At 43.2% G+C, this 13008-nt stretch overlaps 1 protein-coding gene across 1 annotated transcript in view; it reads left to right on the forward strand.

Annotated features, from left to right (window-relative positions):
- The window catches only part of negr1 (neuronal growth regulator 1), a gene marked incomplete at both ends in the record, with an annotated part of 419156 nt that overhangs the window by 261443 nt on the left and 144705 nt on the right, over window positions 1-13008 (forward strand). The window contains one exon of the mRNA XM_084307725.1: window positions 10588-10719. Coding sequence (XP_084163851.1) covers window positions 10588-10719 — 132 coding nt within the window. The remainder of the gene's footprint in view (window positions 1-10587; window positions 10720-13008) is intronic.

Consider the following 13008-nt stretch of genomic DNA (forward strand, 5'->3'; position numbering starts at 1 on the left):
AGATATGCAGTACTATGTAAGAGAGAGATAGAACATAATAAAAAATATATTTTTTAAAGTTTATATATTTTCCAGACGGCTGGGTGGCGCAGCGGACTAAGCGCTCGTCACCAACGCAAGAGACACTGGTATCGAATCCGGCTGTCAGCGTTGCCTCCGGCTTGGCCGGCCGTCATACTGGCTCGATTGGCAGAGTCAGTGGGAGGGAAGCCGGTGGGTGGGTTCGGGTCGTTGTAAACAGTGACTCCTACAGTTCGGTCGGGGCGCCTGCACAGCGAGGGAAGGATCTGGAGGGAGGTAGTGTGACCTTCCACACGTTACACTCTCCCAGTGAGAGTCCGTGATGCCAGGTGAAAAGAAGTGGTGGGCTGGGTACACATGTGTCGGAGGAAGCATGTGATAGTCTCCGCCCTCCCAGACCGACGGTAGGGGGTAGAGTGCGCAACGACCAGGAAGGGGATTGGGAATTGGCATAACGACTAACCTAAAAAGATAATAAAAAAAAAATAAGGTTTTTCCCCCTAATTTATTTTTTGCCAGGGCACAGAATATCGGTATCGGCCGATTGTGTTATTTGAACAATCGGTATCGGTATTGAACTGATCGGTTATTGAACGGATACTCTTCACTTGGATTCTCCGTTTAAATTCACCGTAACTATTTAGCCTAATAAAACGTTGTGTTCAACATGCACGTTCCTAGAAGACAGGTCCGTCTTTGGGGATTGGTCATCTATGTGTGTGGATCGGTCATCTATGTGTGGGGATATAGCTCAGGTTGTAAAACATGGGTAGATTAACTGGGTCATTCTAGACAAAAATAGCCAGGCTCATGTGGAATTGCTTTGTGGTGTATAGGCCCCCCCGATCATACCCAAGGGCCTGCTTGCTTGGTTGTTTTGTCTAGCCACAGAAATCACATCGGAGCTCTCACCCTTCTCTCCACCTCGCATGTCTATTTCCCCCGACCATATGTGGCTAAATATCTCAACAGTAATGGCTAGATAGGGGGGGGGGCTGGCTCCATTCTCTCTGTGTCCTCAGCCCAACGGCCCAGGAGCTACAGCGGGTATGTCGTGTGCAAACAGAGCGCTCCGGTGAGGTGCCTGCTCTGGGGTCCCGGGCCCCCCCCCCCCCCCCCCCCCCCCCCCCACGCCTGGAGCCGGGATGGCCAGAGGAGAGGCTCCTCACAACGCAGGTGGTTCTCAATCTGAGTTAAGAGGGATAAATGGATGTAGAAAAAGCAGGCAGCCGGGCGCCATAATGGATTCCTCTGTGGTGGCCGCATTATCTACGTGGCGCAGCCCTGGAGGAAGTGCGCCTCAGTCACAGCTGACACACAACAATGTGCTGAGATTGCTCACCGCCACGGACGGCACTTTAGCCGGAGTCGGTGCGGAATGCTGAATTAACCTCCGCTGTGATTTATTTAATTTGTTTGGAGTGACATTTCCCCCAGGTATGAGAAGAGCTGCTTCTGTCAGTCTCTCCAAGAGTACATCCACACACACACACACACACGCACGCACGCACGCACGCACGCACGCACGCACACACGCACACACACACACAGTCCACACACATACACATACACATATACACATATACACACACACACACATACACATACACATACACACACACACACACACACACACACACACACACACACACACACACACACACACACACACACACACACACACACACACACACACACACATACACATACACATACACATACACACACATACACATACACATATACATACATGCACACACACACACACACACACACACACACACACACATAACATGCATGGTTCACAGATGTGCTTTTACATCAAGTCACCCCTTCTCTCCCTTTCTCTGCTCCAAGAAATAGATAATTGTCCTTAATTTCTTCCTCTCTTCCTATTTTCTCTTCAGGATGCATAATGTTAGCGTTTCTCTTTCCTGCCACTGTTTATTTGTGTTTGTTCTTTTTACATATGTTTGTTCCTCTAGCTTGACTTGTATAAGTCAAGGTTATAACAATCAGTAAGATAATGTTGCTCAATGCACCAATGATACAGTTCTTGTTAAACGGTTGTACTGACCTTTCCGATGCCCCCCCTACCCTCCCCCTTGTTCTAATCGATATCATCGTCGTTGGGCGGCCTGGGCAAGATGAGGCAGCTAGATTTCACAAGGAAAAACATATTGGCTCTCATTTATCAAGTGAGTGAATGACCTAAGTAGATCTCGGAGTGGACGCCCGCCCACTTACTCGCCCTAAAAATCATTATTTATCAATTTAAACATGACTGTACAGGTATAGGATCAAACTGGAATCTACTCAGGAGATGTGCGCACCGATTCGTTGTGGTGCAGCAGTATAAAGAAATTAATCTCCATCAGTAGTTGCAAAACGTCTGCTATGTTGACAGAAACCTGCTAATTCTCTCCCGTTAAAATGTAGGTCTGGATTCGATCTACATATTTAGAGTTTGTTAAAAAAGTTAGCTTTTCAATGAAAATCAGCGTCACATCACTGTGCAAACGGCAGGGAGTGTATGTTTCCATTCAGACATGTAGACCGTAATGATGGCACAATAAACAGGACGGACATTATCTCATAGCCTCGGTAATTAGAAGTCCCTTACTCAGACCGCAGTGATTCATTCAGTCTTCAATTATGCTCTGGAAATACAAAGAGGGTGGGCCCCCGTTTGCAATCACACTATTAAGCAATAATAAAACATAATCAAATAAGAACAATAACAATTAGGCAAATATAAAAAAAACTTTATATAATACAAGCAAAACGTATTGAAAAGAAAAGTTAAAACGGTTACATAATGAAGCAGGGAGGTTTGAGATCACAGCCTTAAACTGCCCATAGGTTATTAAAGAATCAATTTCCAGCGTACATTGAAGATCTTTCCTGGAAATTGGGGCATTAAAATAAAAAGGCTGACTTTCCAAATTCAGACCGTGGTTCCGGGACATCAAGCATATGAGCGGGTTAGATAGGGTCCAACGTTACAATCCAACGCAATACAAGGTGGTAGCTTTCTAACAATGGCCGTATATATAAACATAAACAATGTTTTATTACGCCTCTCATCATAGACCAACCCCTCTTATCATAGAAGATACAGTCTGGCTATCACCAGTAATAAATCCAAGGGTGATAATGTCTGGTGATAATGTCTGGAAGGACCAGGCCACTCCACTGTGATCTTTGGCTAGTTAAGAAACAGCCCACATGGAGGTTCCACCTAATTCAATACAGCTGTGTTACATAATACAATAACCCCTATGCAATAGGGACCACAAGGACGTTAGTGTGAGATTGCAAAGACCTTGGAGACTGTTGGTGGCAGATGTAATGTTGAGGCTATATACCAGATGTTGACCTTGTATGTATGAGGTTTAGAGGCCTTGCCTAATTAAATACTGGAAGTCAATTTAAATATCTAAATGTCCCATTGATGACTCGACTCGAATGACCCATTAAAAGATGATCATCAAAAGATGCCTAGAATGACACGTGTGGCATATGAAATACGTGGCCGTTTTGTTTTCGTCTTCAGTCAATCGTGAAGAAAAAATGCAAAATGTAAAAATCAGTAATCTTCATACAAGATACAAGATACTTTAATGCCACACAACTATGGTTTGTGGTAATTGTTTTTTGCGGTACAGCATGTCAATTAAGCACTGGGCCATTAACATGACACATCAAACGGCCACCTCCAACCTCCCAATCCTCACAATAAATACATACAGGACAATCACATATAACAACTGGCAGTCAGTGGCAGTTAAATTCAGTTCATGTTCGGTTCAGTTTGGACGCTTGCCCTGCATCTTGAAGCGTGTGTGTGTTTAGTTAGAATTTACCTGTAGCGACCTGAGGGCATGCGCTGGAATATGTGGTGTGCTGGGCGGGAGGAGGGCTCGTTGACTATTTGACCAGAGCAGGTTAGTGTTGTCACGATACTGGAATTTCGAACTTCGATATGATACCTTAAGTATCGATATTCTATACCATTTTCGATACCACAGGGAAAAAGGTTCAATCTTAAAATGTTAAAAAAATTTAAACAACATAACATTTAAAAATAACTAAATGATATAATCTTAGAAATTAAGTAAACACTGTAATCTGAACTGTTTGTATTCCAACTTAACTGAATGCACGTGTGTGTGTGTGTGTGTGTGTGTGTGTGTGTGTGTGTGTGTGTGTGTGTGTGTGTGTGTGTGTGTGTGTGTGTGTGTGTGTGTGTGTGTGTGTGTGTGTGTGTGTGTGTGTGTGTGGACTACTGTACTATTACAGGTATTGAAATAAACAATGCAACTTCCATATACAAAAAGAAAAGTGAATAATTAAATTTCGATATTGCGGGAAATGAGTATTGAAACCGTTTTAAATATTCAGAATCGATATGTATCGAAAAATTGATATGTTTGACAACACTAGAGCAGGTGAGGTGTAGATGGAGTCCAGAGGTGTAGATGGAGTCCAGAGAGGGGAGGGAGCTAGGCTGGTAAAGCTATGCCTCCTAAAATGTGAATCGGAAATACAGAAATACCGGCTACATGCTTTCCGGTTTCCGGGCACCCCCTGATCTGTTTGTAGTCCTCAGCGAAACAAACAACAAGCAGGTCTGTCAGCCTGTCGAGGGAGGCGATAACGAGGTTGTTTCTGGGGGGAATACATTTTCATGAGCACCGTGTCGTGATTTCAGGGGGCGGGACTTCCTACCTGATTCCCACTTTCGGCCGTAGTGCTTTACCAGGCTTTATCTCTCGAGATAAAGCTGGGAACGAGGTTAGGAGGGAGCAGCCAGTTATTTTAGAGGCTGTCTTGGTGAGGCTTCAGAAAGATTATCAGCGTAACAAATGACCAGTGTTGTGTGTTGTGTTGGGATGTATCTGATTTAATGCAACGGGATTACAGCAATGTGATCATCACGTAATCAGACTATACATACGGTACTTTAGAAATAATAGAAATAGGTGATTACTTGTTTTATTGCCAATACATGTGTATAACAGTAAAATTGTCTTTGTTATATCTTTTTTTTCTTTTTTTCATCACTTTGTTGCTTTTTGAGATTTTGAAAGTTAAGTAGAAATTGTTAGCATTTTTGTTAGCAATGCTAGTGGAAGTCAATGGGGGTGGCACTGGTGCCAGTACTTTCTGGAATGAAAAAAACAGATTTGCTTCTTAAACAAAGTAAACTGTCTGTTGCAGAATTGCATTATGAGTCGTCGTTGATATCGTCACATAATTGTAATCATCGTTCGTTCATTCATTCATTCATTGTACAACTTGTACATTAATACATGTACATGACTTGAAGTGTTTGTATAGATGGGGCATCAATGGCTCAGAAGGTAGAGCTGTCATCTGGTAATCTGAATGGTTCCCGGTTTGCTTGCAGCTCCTCCGGGGCAGCGTGTTAAAGTGTCCTTGAGCAAGGAGCTTCACCCTGGGCCATGACTGCTGCCTATGAGCAGGTCGGCACCTTGCATGGTCGTCTCCACCGCCGGTGTGTGAATGTGTGATTGAATGTGTGAGTGAATGTGTGAGTGAATGTGTGTGTGAATGTGTGAGTGAATGTGTGTGTGAATGTGAGGAACACATTGTAAAGTGATTTGGATAAAAAAAAAGTGCTATATAAATGCACCATTTACCATTTATGTACAATCATACATTGAAATTGAGAAAGGGACAGAGAAAAACTGATAAACGTGCAAAAGGATGATTCACATTCATTTCAAATCAGAATAATAGTGCGGTATGTGCTTTTATTTAGTCGGTCATACTCAAGTTGAAAGGACGGTAGCCTTTGAATGACACCTAAGCTCTCAGTAAACTGCAGCAGAGTAAGGATAATGATTTACATATGAGGCACCAGAGGCCCCACGATACAATATTATCACCATACTAGAGTCACAGTATTGTACTATCACAATATTGCCAGATATTGCAATTTATTACCATTTTTCCACTGCAAATTATGTCCCCAACAGAAAACCCAACGGATCTGCCCAAAATGTTTTAATGCAATAATAATAATAATAATAATAATAATAATAATAATAATAATAATAATACTAATAATAATAATAATGATAATAATAATAATAATAATAATAATAATAATAATAATAATAATAATAATAATAATAATAATAATAATAATAATAATAATAATAATAATAACTTTATTTGTATAGCACCTTTCATACAGGGGATTGCAGTTCAAAGTGATTTACATCAGTAAGAAATAAGACATACAATCAGTGTAAAACAAGCAGCAAGAGCAAAGCATAACGTGGGACAAAAGAATGCAGATATATTCATCAAAATCAAATCAGAACTTCACGTTCCAATAGGCTTATTTAATTTATGTAATCTGTTACAAAACATGATAAAGGTCATAGTATGCACCCAGCAGATAGTGGGGCGTAGAACTAAAAGTAAAAATAAGTGAAATAATAGCAAGGGTAAAATGAGGACAAAGTGCAGACATATAAAATCACAGTGTTTCACATTAGGATCTAACATTCCAACAATCCACTGTGTTTATGGTTTGATTCAGTTTGAGTAGAATAGAAAATACATGAAATGAGCACATAAAGTGTAGACATATAAAATAACAGTTTTTTTTACAGTGCAATAAAATAGTTCTGGATTACTGTTTAACAGTTCAAAGTCGTCTTTACCTTCTGCTTGGTATCCACAGTTTAAAACCTGACAGTCTTCCCTCTTGTGTTATACCCACTTTGACCCTTTCAACCTCCCTCTCAGGGCAAACCTCCCTCTCAGGGTGCAGTTCCTTCTCTCAGGGTGCATCATCTATTTTATCTAATAAGATAACGCAGTCTTTATATACATATTACCGGTATACTGTTTTATTTATTTATTTGTTTTTTTATATTTTATTTTATATTTTAATATTACGTTGTCCGCATATAAACTAATATGATGTTGTGTGCCCTTAATTGCGACTGGTTCTATGGATTGGGATTGTCTTATATATTGTGCTAAAGGCTCTAATGATAAAGCGAATAGTCCGGGACTAAGAGGGCAACCCTGTCTGGAAGAGCGCGATACCGTAAAGATTTCGGAGGTGATTATACCTGTTGTAATCATGGCCGATGGGTCTTTGTATAATACTTTAATCATATCAATGAATCCTTTTCCTAACCCCATCCTTTCTAATACTGCCCATAGATAAGACCATTCCAACCTATCAAAGGCTTTCATCGCTTCCAGGGACAGCATCGCCTTATTTATTTGTATATATTTTTTTTATATAAGTATTGATACTTGCGATCAACTGAATATATTATCGGCATACAATCAACATACATTTCCCCTCCACCCCTAATATGAAGCGGGATGATGTTAATTTGAAGGTGCAGAGAGAGAGATAGTATCCCACACAGCACAGCGTAGCTTCAGTTGAATCCCTCATTCATACAGCACATTGACTTAGATTTCTCCGACCCCCCTCCTCCTCCGACCCACCCCGCCCGTTACATCACTGCTTTCAAGAGCGCTTCTGTGCTTTTCCCCATAGAAACAAGCCCCCCCCCACCTCCCCAACCGACCATTTCCTGAATGATATTGGAAGCGTCGAGTGCATCGGTATCATGGGTCAGTGCTTTTGATTTCACTGCTCCAGCAGAAAGACTCCGGTGCACACCATGGATTTCCATGTACAGTGTATCATAACTCTCCATTATACATAAAAAACAATGGAGCATTGCATTAAGGGGCACCCTATAGGTCAACCGTGTTATCCAACTACTTAGTGGATTGGTTGTGGGCGGGGGGTGGGGTTGGGCTGGGGGGGGGGGGGGGTGTCTACACGGAGGAAAAGAGACACTACTATGGGAGAGTTTATACTACAGCTGTTTCAGGATCTTTATAACAGTGCCACTAGTCCACTACCGTGTGAGAGTGCAAGGCTGCTCCAAGGCACACAATGAGGACGTCAAGACACACTGTAGCCTCTAATGGTCCACAGAGAAATACATATATGCTGGACTGGCAATATGCAGACGTTCAATAAGAGGAATGCTATAGAATCTCACTGTGAGACATGGGTGGGCCGACTCGTAAACCCGTGACCCTGAGGTCCAGTCTCGTCAGCGTAGTAGAGGAACTCCACTCGGTTACTTCTCTGTTCCCCGATGCATCGAGCCACCTGTTTCTCAGACACGCCAAAGTGCTCTTTTATGGATCATTTTCTTTTCTTTCAGTTTTACACCGTTTGTCTTGTTTGTTCACGCAGAAGCTAGCGTTGCCTTGGCCCAGTGGCGCTGGACTCAATCGAACCAGTCTCTCTGTGGCCACGGATGGGGAAACCTATTATCGCTGTTGCCTTTAGGGTTTCTATTTGATTTTTGACAATGTTGTTAGCCAATAAAGTGCTGTCGCCAGCGGCGTTCAGCTTTCGACCTGCAGCCCCCCAATCTCAACGACACGACTGCTATTTCCATGTACCTGAAAGCCTGGGTTGACAAGAATCTGACTACTTTTATTTTCCCTCCTGTAGTCGTAGAGAAATGTGCTGAGTCAGAGTCTAGTCACCGCGGGCCTTCAGATCACTACGTTCAGCTGGATTCTGGGACACGCACCGCACCTGAGCCCCATATCTCTCTCTCACACACACACACACACACACATACACACACACACACATACGCACACACATGCATACATACACACACTTACACACACACACACACACACACACACACACACACACACACACACACACACACACACACACACACACACACACACACACACACACACACACACACACAGTTACACACACATACATCATACATACACACACACACATACATAAACACACACACACACACACACACACACACACACACACACACACACACACACACACACACACACACACACACACACACACACACACACCTCCCACCCCTGTCCCCATTACTCCCCACCAAAATAGTGTATATAAATAGATTTCATGCTGACTCTCATCGCACAGAGAATTAATTCTGGTCAGGGGTTGATTCTCAGTGGCGGTTCAGTCCCGCTAATACAGCCACAGCTCTACCCTCGGATATTATATTGGCCTTTATTAGACAAGCACGCCCAGTCAAATTGCTTTCATTGTCAGGATTCTGATTAGATATTTATTTTCTATATTCTTTGATGGCAATAACCATATAAATATGTGGCGTGGGTTCTTTTCACTCTGCTACCAGGGGGGGGATGAGTATAGAGAGAGGATACACAGTTATTCAGAGATAAAAAAAAGATAATACTAATAAAATAGATAAGATATCGTGCTTTGTAAATTAACGTATAAATAATGAATGCGGATGCCTAATGTTCCTAATTGAATCGCATTTGCCTGCAGGACGGACTCACTGGCAGTCATTACCGTGACTTGGACTGTAACCTTACAAAACATCACTCACAGGGCGAAAACATTTAGTTTAGTATTGCAAATGTCCCACGGCAAATGTATATATATATATATATATGTATACTGTACGTACATACACGATTGTGTTGGGAAGTATTAGTTGGAGGGGTGGGGGGTTGTTTTCGTATAGATAAATAGCAAACCTCATTTGCAAAATGGAGGCCACAGCGGTGCGGTATTTGTTTGTTTCGTTTTCCAACCAAAATATGCCAGTCACAGTCTTTGTTGTGATCGCCGACGACACTCTTACCAGCCTTACACCACTGACTTGTGCATTCATCCATCCATCAGACTCTGAGTGTGTTCCAGGAGCCGGATGCTCTAACTGCCTGGGAGAGAGATGTCTAGAGTAAACGATAAGTAGCCAGGCTCCGAGGAACTCCATTATTTTGATTTCCATGCCGCCGTTTCAAAATGGATGGATGGAACCAGCGCTAATCCACTGCAATTTTAAGATATGGGGGGGGGGGGGGGGGGGGGGGGTAATGGGGACAGCATGAGATACCTTGTTGTAGACATATGTGCTGTGCAACGATGACAACACGACAAGGTGTTCCACATCCTTCACCACCGCCAGAGCCGGTTCTGGTTCCAGTGCACGTTCCCGTATGTTGTTATGCACTTTATCGTTAGCTTGCACTCTGGTTGGATGCCAAACTTATCTGTCCGCTGTACTGTACTTGTGCTGTACAGTGATACTACCTTTGGATCGAATCTAAGATTGTAGCACTAAACAAATCTAGTGGATTATAATGGAAATGCTACATCAAAGTGCTGAACCTACATGTGTGGGATATCAGGAGCTGGGTTTTAGGTTATAGTGTTTAGTTAATTTCCCTTCCGACCCGACTAGGTGGTAATGCTCTAGCCGGCACTGAGCCCGGCTGTCTCTCTCCCAAGTCGGGAGCCTTTTTCCATGGTGTTCCATTTCCAACCAGTGCATCGCGCAGTACGCCATCGCCCGACGTGTCGTACCGGTTCAACGGTGCTGCTGAACTGCGTTTTTTTTGTATCTTTTCTTTTTTCCTCTCCTCACCTTTTGTCCCTGTGTTCTGTCTAAATATAAACGTGTCTCTCCTTCTCTCATTCTCTATTTCCAGCCAGGAAGTATGACAGCGGTGAATATCTGAACATCAGCGGCATCACCAGGGACCAGGCGGGGGACTACGAGTGCAGCGCCCTGAACGACATTGCATCTCCCGACACCAAGACTGTGAAAGTCACAGTCAACTGTAAGTACATCTCTCTGTATTCCCTCCCGTCCAGTCCTTCCATCTCTTTATTCCGGGGCCTCTCTCGCGTTGGTTGATCCGCGCGACGGGCCGGTGTGAATCGGCGGGATACGATCATCAGCCGTATCGCTGAATACCCGCTCCTTTCCGTGCTCATCGGGGGTCGTGGGAGTTCTGGAGGAGGTAGAGAAAAGAACAGGAGTTAGTGAAGACGCTTAATATTTAACGAGAGAATTCCCTTTTTTGTCCTGTGCCACGGAGGTGATTAATTTGCGCCAAAGGAAAAGGTATGGCCGTGCTAAGGACTGTTCCATTATGCAGGCAATAAGTCTTTAAAAAAGAATGTGAGAAAGACGGTAATGAGGGGCATTAATGAATGATGCCAGGCTTGAGGAGGCCATGGTCAGGTGGACATTCATCTTAGTATGGATGAGGAAGAGAGGGCCGCTTGACAATTGCTGCATTCCCCTTCCAGTCCTCCCCTATCTTCCTCTCCTCTCCTCTGTCCTCATCTCTTTATATACTATCTTCCTCTTCTCTCCCCTTCCAGTCCTCTCATCACCTCTCCTCTCTTCATATCATCTCCTAGCTTCCTCTATTCCTCTATTCAGCTATTTTCCTCTCCTCCTATTTTCCTCTCTTCAGCTATTCTCCTCTCCTATATTCCTATATTCCTCTCTTCCTCTCTTCAGCTATTATCCTCTCCTATATTCCTATATTCCTCTCTTCCTCTTCAGCTATTCTCCTCTCCTCTATTCCTATATTCCTCTTGTCCTCTCTTCAGCTCGTATATCCTATATTCCTCTATCCAGCTCTTATCCTATCCTCTCTCCATATATTATTATCATCCTATCTTCATATCCTCTATTCAGCTATTATCCTCATCGTTTCCTATATTCCCCTATTCCTCTCATCCTCTCTTCAGCTAGTCTCCTCGCCTATCTTCCTCTGCTCTCCTTCACTGTTATTAACGTCTTTCTTTTGTCTCCGTTGGTGCCCTGTGCTGAATCACTCCACTGACCGAGCTCATCAGTCACATGGCTAGAAAGAGAGAGAGAGAGAGAGCGAGAGAGAGGAGAGGCCTTGTTACTTACAGTGCATCCACAATTGATTGATTGATTGAAAAGTTTATTAACAGATTGCAGAATGGGTACAGTACAGTACAGCTCAATACATACAATTGTTAAGGGGATGCAGACCAGAGAAAGACTTTCGTCTTGTTTACATCAGGGTCCCCCATTTTCAATTCATCATAACATATATGACATACATGACATACAGATAGACAGTACTGCTACATCTATACATTTATGACATATCAGATTTGCAAATACAGTACTGTTTGTGATACAAAAGTGTCCAGAAAAGGAGTGTATATACATTTGGCATAGAAACTGTACATTGGAGGAGGTTGGTTGGGTGGGGTGGGGTTGGGTGGGTTGGGTGAGGGCTGTACATTGGAGGTGGGGGGGGGGGGGGGGGTGGGAAGGGGACACACACACATTTTACACTGTACATTGGAATATTGACAAAGCCTTACTTGGTCATTTACTGTACAACTAGGTTAGGACATTTGTAGGGGCCAGTTTCGAATTGCAGTCTCACGTAGGTGTTTTTTGAGAGTGTTTTTGAAGGTGGGTAGTGATTCACATTCCTTTACAGCTTTAGGCAGGGCGTTCCACATTGATGTGGCATAATTGCGAAACGTGTTTAGTCCCTTGTTTGATCCGAATCTGGGTTTTACATGATTTGTGGAGCTCCCTCTGGTGTTGTGATCGTGGTATTCACTGACCTTTGGGAAGTATTTTGACATGTACATGGGTACCTTGGTCGCGTAGTGTATCTTGTAGACCAGGCCCATTGCAAGTTGCTGTACTCTGTTGTCTACTCTAAGCCATCCTAGGTTGTCAAAGTGGGCAGGGGTGAGGTGGGTTCTAGGAGTCAGGTCAAGTAGTAGTCTGACTAGCTTGTTTTGAGATGTTTGTAATTTGTTTTTTAGTGCCTTTGAGGTGCTTTGGTACCATGAGGTGCAAGCATAGTCGTAGTACCCTTGAATGAGTGCTCCTGCTAGAGTCTTCAGGGTATTCTTGTTTACCAGAGAGGAGATCCGGTACAAGAATCGCGTTCGTTGGTTGACTTTTTTTATTACATTGGATGCCATTTTGTCACAGGAAAGATTAGCCTCTAGGATGGAACCCAGGTAGGTAATTTCATCTTTCCTTGTGATAATATTGTCACCCACTGTAACCGAGAAGCCGTCGGTCTTGCTGAGTTTGTTATTTGAACCGA

This window comes from Notolepis coatsorum (assembly GCF_963971535.1).
Source record: "Notolepis coatsorum genome assembly, chromosome: 2".
Classification (NCBI taxonomy): domain Eukaryota; kingdom Metazoa; phylum Chordata; class Actinopteri; order Aulopiformes; family Paralepididae; genus Notolepis; species Notolepis coatsorum.